A 16,432-nucleotide genomic window follows, 5' to 3' on the forward strand; every position below is an offset into this window, starting at 1 on the left:
CTATTTAAACTGTAGAGTAGAAAGTTAATTTGTCTAAATAATCAATGTACTGAGAAATAAGAATGCATTTTAAATGGTAATTATTACTGAAGAATATTGAGAAGGTACTATAAAAAACAGAGATTGTGTGTGTGAGGTCGTGTTATTTTGACCCAACTGCAATCGCCAGGTTAAAGTAGCGTTCTTAACAATACATACAATGACCAGAATTATTTAATGACTATTCATTCTCCCACATATATTACAATCTTTACAGGTGAATGAAGAATGAACACATCTGGTTTTGGATTTCTGGGGCTGCACATTCATGTTAAATCCTTTGTGTCTGTGACAAAGGACGTCCCTGACCCACTCTTCCGAGATGTCAGAGTAGAAGTTAACAGCAAGAAATTAAAAATAAAATAAAAAACCCCAGACAAAAGAAAAAAAGAGATTGGAATTGGTGTTCAAATTAGTAACTTAAAACATTCAGATTATCTGGGACAAAAAAAAATAAACTGTATGTGTATATATTCTGGACAATATGTTTAGAAGATGAGTAAAGCCAGAAGCGACCATTGTGATCATCTAGTTTGACTACCTGCATAACGCAGGCCAGAGGACTTCCCTTTCAATGAGGACTTTGAAAAAGAGCTTCTCTCATTGAAAGGGATGTCCTATGGCCTGTGTTGGAAAAAGATTCATTCTTAATTTAAAAATTTCCAGTGATAGAGGATCTAACTGCACAACCCTTGGTAAGTTGTTCCAATGCTGAATTACTCTTACAGTTAAAAATGTGGATCTTGATATATAGTCTAAATTTGTCTAGTTTCAACTTCCAGCCAATGGATATTGTTGTACTTGTCTCCTCTAGATTGAAGAGCACTCCTATTATCAAATTTCTGTTCCCCAGGTAGGTACTTATAGATTGTGATCAAGTTCAGCCCTGAACCTTCTCTTTGATAAGCTAACTAGACTGAGCCCCTTAAGTCTTTCACCCAAAGGCAGTTTTTCAAATCCTTTGATCACACTCTTAAAGTATGTTCATTCCTCTTTCCTAAAGGATCACAATGGCTGAGAGAAAACCTAGCTCAGTTCAGATACTGGAATTCTGTACTGGCAAATTTTAACCTAAAATCAGTTCACAGCTGCTAAAATGCCAACCTGACAGATTTAATACTGACCTGCTTAAGACACTACCCAAGACTTCATATAACTATCATCTTTGTTGCCTGGATAATAAAGTTGCTATGAGAGGGAAATATTTCTTCAAATCAGAATTCAATGTTTCTATACGAAAGGGTAGATAACATGCAATAACCTGTATCAAGAAGTCTCCTGGAAGGTCGTATGCCTTGCAGAGTTCAGATATTGTCACCTGACCAGTTTCCTGTAGTTTATCGTTTATTTCTTCTGCTAATTGGTCTAGGTAACTCCTTATGTAAAACCAGGAAGAAAAGACATTAGTGTGACATTCCCGATTCAACTTGCATCTTTTTACATATAGTTATCCTGCCTCATTATTAATTTATTTGTTCAGGGTAAACATTTTTCCAGCGTATGCATAAATACACTGGAACTTACTGTAAAACAGAAATAGATGGGTTGTGGGAATTCACCTTGCTCAGTACAACTATTACAGGAAAAAGGTTGTATTTTTAAAAGTCTGCTAACCAACCCACTAGTCTGCAACCTGTTCCTTTATTTCCTTACATGGAACAGTAAGAATTAACTTCACAACCCCATCATAAAAAACACACACATTTTTTCCTCTCAAAGGGAGCTGAATGTGGACTTTTATGGGAGATGAGGGTGCTCAGCACGTCACTGGTTCTGGTCCACAAAAGTCTATTCTCTGACCCAAGAATAAGCTCTGAAGCATAAGCATCAAAATCTGATTCATAATAGAAGACTATAGTTATACTAAACCTATAACATCTAAAGTCATATCTCTGGACCACTGTATACATTTCTCCTGAAGATACTCACTCATTTATAAACTGTCCCAGCACCAGCTGAATAGTTCTGTCGGATTTAAAAATGTCATTAGCTCGGCTTTCAATATGGACCAGGTCTACATTTATTATCTGGAAAAAAAAAATCCATCAGTCCCTTAAATTCAAATTAATTTTCAGACATTAAGACACTTTGAAAAGGATATCTGCTTTTTATTTGCTCTATCACATTTATATGCAAGTAAGTCTGGGGCTTGGAACAGAAGCGTTTGTGCTTTTAAAAAAATCTCTTGCAATTACGACTAGGTTAAAGGGTCCAAGAAAATTAAGATTTTTGTAAAGCTCTGAACAGAAACACTCATTGTCTTATAGAAAGTTTTCTGATTTCAAGCAATTTTGCTCGAGACAGAAGGAAAAATTAGTCACAGAAGATTACTGGGGGATAGAGGTTAGTGGAAACAAGAGCTTAATGAAGGAAGGGAGGACCCAGAGGGGCATGCAAAATTTATTATATTTCACTGTATGACCTTATAGCTCTAAATTTTAGCAAAGGCAGACATTTCTTATCCACCTGTACTTCTCAATTTAAGAAAGCAGAGATATTCAAATCATCAAGAAAGCCCTGCTTCTTTTCTTAGGGGCAATTTTAAAGAGTGTCACAGTACTACAGACTATAATAATATTTATCTCAAAATCAGAGTAAGCATGAATACAACATTTGTGAAGTGGTACACAAATGGACAAAGCAGTCAAAGTTAGTGAGAAGTGCCACCAATTTTGCAACTGCTGCTATACAGCACTTCAGTATCAGCACAGTAACTTACTTGGAAACTGACATGCAGTATAAATGGAGAAACATGGAAACAAAAAGTATATGCATTTTTTATAACAAAAAATTACCTGTTGTAAGTCAACAATGTTTATTCGACCTTTGAAAAAATACAAATATAATTTAAGTATTTAGTACATAAAATAGCCTTACATAAAATAGTGCAGCACAGCCCATCAAGTATGAACTTTATTTTATTTTTTTAGTGATCACAAGGAGTGTAATTGACAGTATTTTAAGCTGAAATCTGCTTAATCAGAGGGAAAAAATCCACACAATGGCAGCCACAGTGCAAGATTCCCCATGACACCCTACCCTCTGGGCCTAAAGACAACGTTAACACAGTCTCTCTAAGGTAGAAGAATTGTTGAGACTTTCCCCTTTACCTCTGTGCTGAAACTGTCAAGTTACGATGCCAACAAAACAAGAAGAAATTGTTACTCACCCTGTGCAGTAACTGTGGTTCTTCAAGATGTGTCCTGTCCCCCTATGAGTGCTCCACTCTAGGTGCACTTGCACTCCCTACGCTTTTGATAGGAGATTGCTCATAGCAATGTCCATTCGGCCTGCACTTGTGTGTTACTCAGCCTCGTGCCCCATGCTGTTGCTATATAGCATTGCGCAGGCTAACCTCCACGAAGCCCCATGACAGAAGGGAAGGAGAGCGGGTAGTGGAGAACACATGGGACCACACACCTCAAAGAACCAGTTACTGCACAGGGTGAATGGCCATTTCTTCTTCTTCTTCTTCTTCTTCGAGTAGTGTCCCCATGAATGCTCCACTCTAGCTGACTACCAAGCAGTTCCCTTTTAAGGAGGAGGGAACTTCAGAGTCCAGTTCAGTATAGAAGAAAGTACAGCTGAGCCAAACATGGTATCAGAAGCAGTGTCGTGAATTATTGCAGCAAATGTATGGCTAGAAGTCCAAGTTGTGCCTTTACATACTACAATGATAGGAGTGATAGCATCATAACTGCAAGTGTCACCATTCTCAGTTTTTGTGCCTTCACAAATGTGTTGAGTAGTCTTAAATCTAGGATTGGTCTCCAACCATCTTTTTTTTTTTTTTTTAAATCGGACACCCGAAAATACCTGGAATAAAACCCCTTCCCTCTGAGCTGTGTGGAACCTGATTCTATAGTACACAGGTGTAGAAGAGAGTCTGTTTCCTGCCATAGCAGGTTCTCGTGGGAGGAGTCCCTGAAGAGGGAAGGAGGGTTGGTGAGCAGAAGAGAATTGAAGTGGATAGAGTACCCTGTGTAAATGATCTCTAAAACCCACTTGCCCATAGTTATGGTGAAGCAGTTACCGAATGGAGGCAGGCATGTGAAGCATTACAGCTGGTAAGAAAGAGGATGGCAGCTCAGGACCTCAACCATCCCATCAAAATTGATCCTTTGAAGAGGAAGGCTGTGAAATTGATGGCTGGGAGACGGGTAGTTTCCTCCTCTGAAACCTCTGCCTCTTGTGGTGAGGTTTGTATGGCCTCTGCTAACTCAGAAACTGCACAGGATGGGAATCTCTGTGCTTTCGGGGATGTGTGTAGCTCCCCAGAGATTGTAAAGTGGCTCTGCATACTTTTAACATATGCAGGGATTCATCTGTATTGCCAGCAAACAACTTAGTGCCATCAAAAGGAAGGTCTTCCATCATATTCTGGACCTGATTTGGGAAGCCAGGAGGCCCTCTTCATAACTATTGCTGTAGAAATAGAATAAGTAGCAGTACTGGCAGCATTGAGAGAAGCCTGCAGAGATATCCTGTGAGGAGTTGGCTTTCTGCAATAATTGACTGGAACTGCTCTCTGTGTTCTGTCAGCAGATGGTCAATAAAGGAGTTTAGCTTGTGTAGTAGTACTTCGCCAATAAGGCCAGGGAGCTGGCGATTCTAAACTGTAAAGTAGTTGAAGAATCAGATTTTGATGCTTATGATTTTTATCATAGAGTGTAGATTTAGTGTAGTTCTGCATACCACCAAGGAATTAAGAGATGGGTGAGAAAATAAAAATTATGACTCCTTAGAGCAGGGATCGGCAACCTTTGGCACACGGCCTGCCAGGGTAAGCACCCTGGTGGGTTGAGACAGTTTGTTTACCTGCTGCGTCCACAGGTTTGGCCGATTGCAGCTCCCACTGGCTGCGGTTCGCCGCTCCAGGCCAATGGGGGCTGCGGGAAGCAGTGCGGGCTGAGGGATGTGCTGGCCGCCACTTCCTGCAGCCCTCATTGGCCTGGAGCGGCGAAATGCGGCTTGTAGGAGCCACAATCAGCTGAACCTGCAGACGCAGCAGATAAATAAACCAGCCCGGCCCGCCGGGGTGCATATCCTGACGGGCTGTGTGCCAAAGGGTGCCGATCCCTGCCTTAGAGGGAAATATTTTTTGGCTGTCCTTTTGCACGTGTGAGAAATTGAGGCCAGAGTATGCCAGGTGACCTTTGCAGGATCCAGGAGTGCCTTGTTGACTGGCAGGACAATGCGGACAGAAGAGGCTATATGGAGGATGTCAAGCAGCTTCTGATGTGGTTCTTCAATGCAGTGACTCTCAACCTTTCCAGACTACTTTGAGGAGTCTGATTTGTCTTGTGTGCCCCCAAGTTTCACCTCACTTAAAAAATAATTGCTCACAAATCCAGACAAAAATACAAAAAGTATCACAGCACACAATTACTGGAAAATTGCTTACTTTCTCATTTTTACCATATAATTATAAATCAATTGGAATATAAATATTGTACTTACATTTCAGCGTACAGTATACAGAGTAGAATAAACAAGTCATTCTCTGTATGAAATTTTAGTTTGCACTGATTTTGCTAGTGCTTTTTATGCAGCCTCTTGTAAAACTAGGCAAATCTCTAAATGAGTAGATGTACCCCCTGGAAGACCTCTGTCTACCCCCAGGGGTACACGTATCACTGGTTGAGAACTACTGCTTCAATCTCCTCAAGAGGTATTTGTAAAGAATCCACAGTGCCCTTGATGAGATCCTGAAACTGCTTAAAATCGCCAGCCAGGGATGGTGGAGGTGGCATGACAGCTTCATCCTGGGATGAAGAAAGATGTTCGCAGTTAGAGAAACCTCATGATCAGCCCTGGTCTCCTGTTCCTCAAAGGTCTCGTCCTGAGTCTCCGGTCTCCTGGAAAAGGAGGATAAGGAGGGTTGTCTCTCTCTATGAAGGGCTGAACTTTAGGCCCCAGACAATTGGTGGCAATAAGCCACCCAGGGGTTACAGTATGGCCAAGAGAATGGTACATATTCATGGGTGGTGGAATCCATAGGTGGGATGGTAGCTGTGGACATTTGTCAGGCTCCTTAGGAAAAGGCTCCCATAGGGGTGGAGTGGAGAGCCTTGAACAGATATTTGGGAGGTTGAGGCAAAATCTTCCTCAGAATCCTTCTTCTCTAAGTCACTTGGTAATGATGAGAGAGCAGAAGGAGTTTGAGGTACCACCATCAGTACGGGCAGGTGTCTGGAGAACTGGAAGTTCTTGGTGCCAAAAAGACATAGGCGTTGAGCAATGGTGAATCAGGAGTCTCGAACGCTCTGAGGTCTTGGAGAAACCAGATATCTTACAGTACTGACAGCATTGTTGGTATCATGTCCAGTGCTTGAGCTGAAGTAACAGCAGTGATGGTAATGTGAGTATCAAACGCTCTGGGCGGAATCCAGACAGAGCCCAACCAATCTTTTCCAGCACCATGGTAGAGCTCTTCTTGTCGCTGCAGTCTCCTGTTAGTATCAAAGGTCTCTCAGAGCCTGATATTTTAGGTTCTTCACTTAGCGGAGCTCTCGGTACTTGAGAAATCAGCAGCCTCAGGGATACCATGTCTGAGACCGATGGGATCCGAGGGAGCTGAGGTATTTGATTTCTTTGATGTAGGTTTCCTACCTGGAGAACTTGGAGCATGGTCACTGGAAGACTTGAGAGGAATCTTGGGTCTTCCTCTTAGATGCCCTTGAGGAGTGCGGTTCAGAGACAGAAGAGGCAGCTGACTTACTCGGAGACTGGTGTATGTAAGGGGGAGAAGGGCGAAGAGCTCCTGATCTGGATCAGAGCCCAGATGCAGCAAGTTCTCCATCTTAAGGAGTCAAAGTTTATCTCCCTGTTCTTTCTGGCTCTAGATTTTAATGCCATACAGAAGTTGCACTTTTGGGAAATATGAGATTCCCTAAGGCAATGGATGCAGCGGGAGTGTCCATCACTCACTGGAATTTCCTCCCAGCATGACAAGCAACACCTGAATCCAGGAGAACCAAGCATAGTCTTGGAAAGGGCAAAACATCCTCGGGGCGGGGGAATGATCTAAAAGCTATATATTATATAATTTTTTTGTATATATAAACCTTTTTTTAAAATACAACTAATTAATTACTTTAACACACTAAGTACAAAAGCTAAGAGAACACAGCTGAGCCAAAACCTGAGACGCTGGAACAATTTGTATAAGGGTTCTGAGAGCCATTGAATCAAACTATCAGGGGGTAGCCGTGTTAGTCTGTAGCCACAAAAACAACAAGGAGCTCAGTGGCACCTTAAAGACTAAGAGATTTATTTGGGCATAAGCTTTCGTGAGTAAAACACCCACCTCTTCAAATGTCAGAATCAAACTGTAAACCCTGTATATAGTGGAAACCACTTCAAGCCAGGGGGTGCGGCAGCACTCCCAGCACCCCTAGTTCCAGCACCTATGGCCAAAACTCAACATGAACAACTAGCTAAGGCTTCGTCGAAAGCCATGAAACTTGAGAACGGACTGAGAATGGTTAGCCCGCACAGTGCCATATAGCAACGGGATGGAGCACAAGGCTGAATAACGTGTATGCACAGGCCAAACGGAGACTGCTGAAGAAATCTCTAGTCAAAGGCGCAGGGGATGCAAGTGCACCTAGAGTGGAGCACCCATAGGGACACTACTAGAAGAGGAACACCAGTCTACTAGAGATGGAACTGAAACCACCAATCCTTTCCACATGTGCCAGAAAACTGCTATCAAGTGGTAACAACTTTGAACTTTTGCCAAGCTAACACACTGATGCAGCACACATTAAGGTAATCTTAGGAAAAATCAACTATGGTCCATGAATGTGGCAGGTGTGTTAACTTATTTTCCAAACCATATGATGATATGAACTTCACACAGACTGGAAAGACTTTAGATTAATTAGAGGTTCCATATGCTTTCTCCACATTCTAATTTAGGCCATGTCTATAGTAGGAATGTTTATCCAATACAGTATACTATATCAGCAAAGAGCACCTAGGGTGGACACAGCTATACTGGGAAAGCAGAGCTTTGTATTAGAATAGTAAAACCACTCCACACAGGTAAAAACAAGCTGTACCGTTTAAAAGTGTAGTTTTACTGGTATAACTGTGTCCGCATTAGGGGCTTATGTTGACACAGCTGTTGGGCAGAGATCATGCCTCTTCACACCTCTGACTTACAGAGTTATGTTGGTAGAAATCTGTAGGCTAAAACTACCCATTTGCTATAGACAAATGGGTAATTTAAGCCGTATATGCTCCTTGTGCTTCTAAACCATACTAATAAAGCAAGGCTTTTACTGTTCACTCTGTGATATCATACAGATATGGAAGAACAGGCTGGATATTATTCTACTTTCTACATCAACAAAACTGATTGAGACATTTTTATTGCTAGTGATGTTGTAAGAGACAGAAACAAATATGATATTCAGATTCTGAGTCAAGGTCGCAGGCCTCGTTCTCAGGCCTCATCTATTTTAGAAAATTTGCACTGATGAAACTAAGTCAATTTAGCATCAAATCTAGTTATACCAGTGCAAACTTCCAATACAGATGTTCTTAAATTGGTTTAAATTACAATTCCCATGGTTGTAATCAGGGGCGGCTCTAGGCACCAGCAAAACAAGCTGGTGCCTAGGGCGGCAAAATCTAGGGGGCGGCAAAAGGCTGGGGCCCCAGCTCATCCTTCGGCTGCGAGCCGAGGAGTGGCCCGTCCCCTGCCGCCGGGGGGGGCGGCAGGCTGGGCCGGCGGACCTGCCGCAGTCATGCCTGCGGGAGGTCCACCGGAGCCCCGGCGGGACGACTGCACCTGCCGCAGGCATGACTGCGGAGGGGGCGCTCGTCCCGTGGCTCGGCTGACCTCCCGCAGGCATGACTGCGGCAGCTCAAGCGGAGCCGCCGGACCCGCGAACCGTCCGCAGCCGCGGGAGGTCCAGCCGAGCCACGCGGGACCAGCGGTCCCTCTGCAGTCATGCCCGCAGGAGGTCCGCTGCTCCCGCAGCGCCTCCCGCGCATGACTGCTTGGGGCGGCCAAAAACGTAGAGCCGCCCCTGGTTGTAATGCATCTATATTAGAGGTTTTCACTGGTGTAATTATATTGGTTTTAAATTGATATTTATATTGTTGTAAGTTTTCTAACAGATACACACCTTTCAAAAATAATCTACTTGTGAAGTGAGTATTTGAGAAGTCAAACCTCATCATGGAATGTTTTAGATTCGCTTTTCTGATTATAACTGTACATACATTTATTCCTCCACAGAGGAAAATGGTTGGTTAGTTGAGTGATTTGCTTGATTCAACAACCTTCTTTAACTTGTCTTTGAAAACTGTCTAAATATACCAGTCATGTTTAGATAATTTCTGACCGTAAAGTAATAATGTTTAGTACAAAACCAAACCACCCACATACACATGCAAATGCTTATTTTGTACTACAAGATCGGGCCGTAAGTGTCTATAAAAGTACAATGATTTTTTTCAGTCTTACTCACACTTTTAATCTGATAGCAATGGAGTCATTAACAACCATTACACAGAGCGCTACATTTACTGAATTTATAAAAATCTATTTTGATCTACTATACATACAAGATATGAACAATATTAATGCCCAAAAATATCAAAGCACATATTTTAGCTTTTATATTATATATATTATATATAGACACACACACAATAATATTAGCAAAATATTAAGGGGACTAAAAGATTTCTTTTTGCACGTTGTAACATCCTTGTCCTATAGTCTTGATACTACAAAATAAGGTAACATTGACAATTCTGGTTCACAACTAAGCCAGTGGCCGGAGTTTGGAAGGGAGACACGGGTAGAAGAATTCCAACAGGGAAATGAAGCAACAAGGAAATGCAAATTTAAGTCATAATAAGTTTATTGAAGGACAAAGGCAATCTTTGAATCCCCAAATTATTTTCTATGATCTTGCTATTAATTTAACTGAAGTGAAGAAAAACAAATGTCACTCTTACCACCACAAACATGAAGCTCATCCTGAATTTCTCTGCTAATCTGTGCTGGAGTGATATACTCCTTTCCATCAAGCGTATGCACTACATCCAGCTGCTTTTCAGCAATCAGTTTAGCAACAATCTCTATGCAGTTACGTTCAGACAGCCTGTGGATGTTATAACGAGTAATCAAGTCATTTTAAATGAGAACTTCTAATTTTGGGATATATAACTGAAGCTTTTCAAATTTTACAAAGAAAGATTATTTTGCCGTTCTCTGCACACAACTTTCAGTATGGCAATTTCATACAAAATCCTAATTCTCTTTTCATTTAAAAAAGATAGTTTTAGTACCTGCAAACATTCCTACAAAAGATTAACTTTATTCATGTGAGTAGTATCATTGAAGTCAATTTCCTTGCTCTCATGAATAGTCAATGTTTCAATGAGACCACTTAGATCAGCAAAGTTAAGCTCTTTGTCAGCTTTGCAGGATGAGGCCCTATGATTGTAATTTGTTACTCTGGAGTTTGATTTTGAAATTAATTAAAACAATTAAGCAAATGGCTGCCCTCACTTATACAAATTACAAATAGTTGTCAAGACAGATAAAGACAAAGCACTACCAAAAGATTAAATATTTAGCTGATCCGCTGATGTGGATAAATAGGAGGCTGGAACTGGGAGAGGCGCTGTCAGTTTGAAACCCCATCAACTTTAAAATGTGAGTTAACAGTTTCACTTGCTCATTTCTGTAGTTTTACCATCACCGCTTTCCTATTTCAAACATGGGTTTTCTCCCGTGAGGTGCCAGACCCAGACAAACACTGACTGACTCTGCAGTGACGGCCCAGGACGCACTGGGCACAGAGCAATTTCAGCCACAGTAGCCTTGTTACGATCCGGGCCGCGGTGCGCACTGCCCGGGCGGAGTGCTCCTCCTTCCCCTCCACATAGTCCTGGGCACCGGACCTCCCCACAACCGTCAAACAGGCGGTGCTCGGCGCTGTCCAGCCCCCCAGCGCTTGGGCTCGGGGGCTCCGCGGGCCGAGTCCCGGGGGAGGGGGCGGGCGCGCAGCCGGGCTCCTCCTCTCGGTCGCCAGGACTCGGCGGGGCGTGTGGGGGGGGTGCCCCAGTCCCCTCACCTCTGCGCCGCCTCGGCGAACTGCGCCCGCTGGAAGTCGGCAGCCAGTCTCCGGATCTCCTCCCAAGCGGCCGCCATCGCTGCCCCCGCCGCAGCCCCACGTCAGCCTAGCCGCCGGGCTACGGGCCGCGCGCAGGGACATGCCGCTGCGGCGCGTCAACGATCGCGTTCGCCTCCCCACAGCGCCCCCTAGAGAGGGGAAGCAGTAGCGCCGGGACAGCGGCTCCCCCCGCCCCCGAGCGGGAGACGGGCTCCCCTCCGCCCGCCCAGCCCCGGGCTTGCGGGGCTTCGATCGCGCGTGGAGCCTGCAAGGGGACAGGCGCCTTGTTAAAGACCTGGCCCCACTAAACCCTCCAGCCCTCAGCCCAGGGCCGGCTCCTTTCCAGCCTGCCTGGGGCAAGTCACGGCAGCAGGTGGGAGCCTCCGCCCGGCTGCCAGCCGCAGACCTGCCGCGGACGCCGGTACCTGCAGGCTGGCGCCCATCCGCCATGGGTGACACTTGTCACAGGAACGTGACAGTGGCAAGGAAACGCCACGTGATGGGGAAGGTTTCTCAGGTGCAGGATGGAATAAACTGGAGTGATCCAGGAATAGCTAAATTCACACCCCACCTTAATCCGACTTACCTTTCTAGTGTAGACAAGCCTTACCTAGCCCATTTAAACAAACCACTTTTTCCCCTAGTCTAGAAAAAGCCTTGGCTCAGGTTGAGTGATTGGGATTTGCTCGCTTGTTTGGTTTGAGCGGAGAGAGCAGCAGTCTCGGCTCAGTCGGAAGAGTACTCTCCCTTCTGAGCATGGTGACGGGGGACTGGGCTGTGTGTTTGTGTTTAGATATTGACCAGCAGAACTGGCCTTGTATCTGGAATAAAAGTATGCATTGGTGCTGTGACACAGACTTCTTGTAGCCATGTTGGTCCAGGATATTAGAGAGACAAAGTGGGTGAAGTAATATCATTTATTGGACCAAACGTCTGTTGGTGAGAGAGGCAAGCTTTTGAACCTACACAGAACTCTTCTTCAGGTATGGGAAAGTGACTTGCTTCAGTATAGCTTGTGTCCCTATAGCTCTGCTGGTCAATTTCCCTGTACAAACAAGCCCTGTCTTTAAAGGCAGAAGAAGAAATGCCAAGCAATGAGGAAATAAGGGAAGGGGAAGCAGGGCCGGCTTTAGGAAGTGCGGGGCCCAATTCGAACAGTTTCGACGGGGCCCCGGCAGGGATGACTATACATAAAAAAAACAAAAACAAAAAAAAAAAACGTAAAACACGTGGGGCTTGTACTCACCAGGCGGTGCTCCAAGTCTTTGGCAGCACTTCGGCGGCGGGTCCTTCACTCGCTCCAGATCTTCAGTGGCACTGAAGACCCGGAGCGCCGCCAGGTGAGTAAAAATTAAAAAGGCGCCTCTAGCCAGGGAAGAGATTCTCACTGGGCGCGGGGCCCGATTCGGGGGAATTGGTGGAATTGGCCTAAAGCCAGCCCTGAGGGGAAGGGCAAGCAAATAAACTTACAAGATGGAGCTTTCTAAGTACTTCTTTAAAAATAAAATGCCCAAATACCATGTTGTACTGTTGAGTCAGCACTCAAAGATAGACATTTCTTGTTTAAAAAAAAATCTTTCTCTTTGTGTATATGTGTGTGCACACCTTGTATGTAGCTGATATTCTCAGTAGGTTTCCCAGACCTGAAGAAGAACTCTGTGAAGCTTGAAAGCGTCTGTCTCACCAACAGAAATTGGTCCAATAAAAGATATTATGTCACCTACTTTGTCTTTCTAATATCCTGGACCAACATGGCTACAACAAGTCTGTGTATACACGGTTTGTCCCCTGGCAATTTCTACATCTAAATATTATTCATATAAACATAGGTATTTCTGATGTACAAGTCAGGGTGTTATTCAAATCAAATAAAGCCATTTGTGGTTAAAAAAAAGTAATAAACAATTTCTTTAATTATCTCATATATACACAGTAGAACCACAGTGAATTGAACTCTGTTATTAGAGGCTGCTTGGGAACTGAGACATATACAGTAGGTACATAGGATATAAATAATGTTTAATGGGTACACATTTCATTTCTCTCTGGTATTCTGAGCTTTACTGATTCCAGAATCATGAATATCACAAAAATTGCCTTATTCAATTGTTTCAGGCAAAATGTACACTCAAAATGAAGATTTATACAGGTTTAATGGAGGTAATTGATTCAAAATTCCTTATATTAATATTGTAATATGGATTGATAGTCATGTTTCATGATGAATGCAAGTTTGTAATGTGTTATATGATCCACATACAGTATCCTATTGATTCACTTTGGGAGCATCAAATCCCCATCTTTATTATGAACAATGAAAGAAAATGATGGGGGATATTAGTGCTGTCAAAATGAATCAATACTGTATGTGTGACATGAAATACATTAAAAAGTTTCATATTAGAATACCCAGAAAAGTTCACAGTGACTACTCTAAATTCTATTCTTATAGGAGTTGAAAGTTCTTCTAGTTCATCAACCAAGTATGAGTTAAAGGAACATGTTATCAATTTTGCTGCTGCTGCTCTGAGGTATTGAGGTATTATTTATCATAGGAACAATCCCTGAAGAACTGTGCAGTGTAACTGCTGGCTGCCAACCTGAAAAAGAAGGTATACAATTAATGGCCAATAATAACAGTCTATTGAACAAATCACATCTTGTAAAGAGCTAAAACACCTGCTGCACTAGTTACAATACAGAAGGAATCAGGGATAGTCTAATGCTCCATCCAAAATTGTCCATTGTGGTGTTCCTTAAAGGGATGCAGTGTACACATCTTTTCATGGTTGGTTGAATAGAAAAAGAGGCAGGATCATGGCCCCATATTTTCCATACTTTGACAACTAGGAGTTCTTGGATTTACGGGGGAACATTCACTATAATTCTGGCCAACCTTACATAGGAGGAAGCTACTTCTGCCTTCCACACCCATGCAGAAGCTATCCAAAATCAGACATGTTTGCATTCTTCCACTTTCCCTTCTGTTTGTTGCATTCACACACACTTTAGCTATGTTTTTATATTCCTCAGTGTAATTCCCTTTTTTTCATATTCTTATTGAAAAGGGCTTCATAAAAATAATTAAAACAATTCAGTATAGTGATGCAAACAAACCATAGGGGCTATTTGAGATAATTTATGATCCAACAAGAATGTCCCAGTTTCCCATTCTCCACTGAGCAAACTGTTAGAAAACCAGACCAAGAATGTGAGGTTCAGGACAGACTGTGTGTGTATGGACAGTGTCTAGCAAAATGTGGGTGCTACTAAAATAATAATTTATGCAAAAAAGCTAACAAACACAAAACCACTTATGTTCAACGAATTTCAACCCATCCTGCCATTCATTTGTCAAGAAATGAGAAGTAACAATAGTTGCTAATGGTTATATGGAGTGTAAGAAAATAGCTTGCCCCAAGCATTGAACCTGCTACGAACAAGGGTTATTAATACTAGTGTGTAATATTTTTGGCTGTTGAACAGCTAGGAAATATAAGCTGAAATGTTTGTGTGTGACTTGACGTATCCACAGTATATTGTAAAATGGATGATGAATTCATTAGCAAGAAAAAGTCCATAGGATGATAAGGAAACATTTTATCAGTAATGTCAATGTAGTATGTAAAGGATGGCAGTACTGACTGTGCATGCTACAAATGGTGTTTACGTGTTCTCTGAGTAGGCTTTTAAAAATATTAATTAGGATATGGAACATGCATTAAGAGCACAATACCTCCATCTAATGCAGCCATACTACACTGGCTGAGTGTGTCATGAATAGATGCAGTCCCTTTCTTTGTCACTATCCTTCATCAAGGCACAATTATAAATAATATGTTTTTCTTTTCACTGTACTTTTCTCATCTTATGTCCTGTCTTTTCTCTTTTGTTCATGAGCTAGCAGCTGTGCTGAATGCTAATGAGACAGCACTTAGTTCAACCTCAGGCAGCCCTTTCTACATAACTTCTTTGGTTACTAAACAGCAAACCTGCAATTAATTAGGCAGATTACCTACCTACCTGTGGATAGAAAAAAACGATTCAGTCCTTCCTTAGCAGGGAATGTGGCTTTTCTAATAATTATACCTTTCTAGGTCAAAGCTTTAATGATTGTACAATCCCTGCAACAGCACATACAAATGTGAAATTGTATTTGTATGTTGTACTGGGTAAAATGCTAATTCCATGTGCAGTTATCTGATTTGTGCACAAATACATGTTTTATGCATGCAATTTAGACACTTATAATTGAAAGTATAACCCTATTTATATCATTATTATTATTTTAAACAATTAACTTATTTTTGTAGCTACATTTAATATGGATTATTTATTCTTTCTGTCTCAAAATATTTAAGTCCAAATTCTATCCTGTTTGCAAATGATGTTTTTCTCCATTTGAATTGGAAAAATGAATATATTGAAGCATTTTGATGGGTAAACTCCCACACTGTGTGTTGAATTAAGCCTCTTTGATCTTCCTCCAGGAAGACTGTGAAATATACTACCTGCGGTTTACTATAATCATTTGTTTATCTTCAAATAGCATGCAAAATATGTAAGGGGAGGAGAGACATATTTTTGAACATTTTCAGCCTCTCACTCAGTTTTCTGTAAAATTTACTGACATATTAGTACGACAAATTGAAGAGAATCAAAGATTAGCTACTGTTGTGATAATTGGGCCTATAAATTTACTCTAATTGTGAGTGCAACTGTAAAAAGTGAGGGAAAGTTCATAAAATGTTACAATAACTTACAACAAATGTTGAAGGGAAGAAGTGCAAAAGGGAGACAAAAATTGAATTAGTCCCCCCAAAAGGTCAACTGATGTAACTCAAAGACTGTGCTAAGATCTTGCCTCATAAGCAAGAGAAGTGTGATACCAGAAATCAATGAACCCAAACTGGTGTGTTGAAAATTAGACCTAACTGATAAAATAATGAGGGGATGGGCTATTCCACCATCACTCTCTTTTGGGGTCTTAAAAGAAAAGACATTGGGGGAAAATCAAGAAGAAGCAACAGCTGTTTGCCAACAACTGCTGCAACAAGCTTTACCATCATGGCTATCACCTTCACCATTTCCTGGGACCCTGGGATCTACTGTAACCAAGTTAAGCCTTCATTATTATGATCCTGAGAGATGTCCTGACCACAGCAGCCAGAGAGAGAAGAACCTAGATGATATCACTACCTCCACCTACACTGGCTCCGGCTAAATCCCAGCCCCATCCGGGATGTGAG

The 16,432-nt window shown here is 42.2% G+C and overlaps 1 protein-coding gene and 1 long non-coding RNA gene across 4 annotated transcripts in view; both read right to left on the reverse strand.

Moving 5' to 3' along the window:
* UFL1 (UFM1 specific ligase 1) overlaps nucleotides 1–11,446 on the reverse strand; it is a 39,303-nt gene extending 27,857 nt beyond the window's left edge. The window contains exons 1-5 of one of the 3 annotated variants that reach the window (XM_039532713.1): nucleotides 10,626–11,034; nucleotides 10,021–10,166; nucleotides 2,835–2,863; nucleotides 1,969–2,066; nucleotides 1,301–1,415 (exon numbers count right to left, since the gene is read on the reverse strand). In XM_039532713.1, the coding sequence (XP_039388647.1) occupies nucleotides 1,301–1,415; nucleotides 1,969–2,066; nucleotides 2,835–2,863; nucleotides 10,021–10,166; nucleotides 10,626–10,711 (474 nt within the window). In that variant the 5' untranslated portion in view covers nucleotides 10,712–11,034. Of the gene's footprint in view, nucleotides 1–1,300; nucleotides 1,416–1,968; nucleotides 2,067–2,834; nucleotides 2,864–10,020; nucleotides 10,167–10,625; nucleotides 11,037–11,144 lie in introns of those variants that run through there. The other 2 variants (XM_039532714.1, XM_039532716.1) reach the window with 2 other exon arrangements.
* Nucleotides 11,447–13,352: 1,906 nt separating this feature from the next.
* LOC120402250 overlaps nucleotides 13,353–16,432 on the reverse strand; it is a 47,548-nt gene continuing 44,468 nt past the window's right edge. Inside the window, exon 3 of the long non-coding RNA XR_005597080.1 lies at nucleotides 13,353–13,783. This is a non-coding gene — a long non-coding RNA (uncharacterized LOC120402250). The remainder of the gene's footprint in view (nucleotides 13,784–16,432) is intronic.

This window comes from Mauremys reevesii, linkage group 3, assembly GCF_016161935.1.
Source record: "Mauremys reevesii isolate NIE-2019 linkage group 3, ASM1616193v1, whole genome shotgun sequence".
In the NCBI taxonomy this organism is placed as follows: Eukaryota; Metazoa; Chordata; order Testudines; family Geoemydidae; genus Mauremys; species Mauremys reevesii.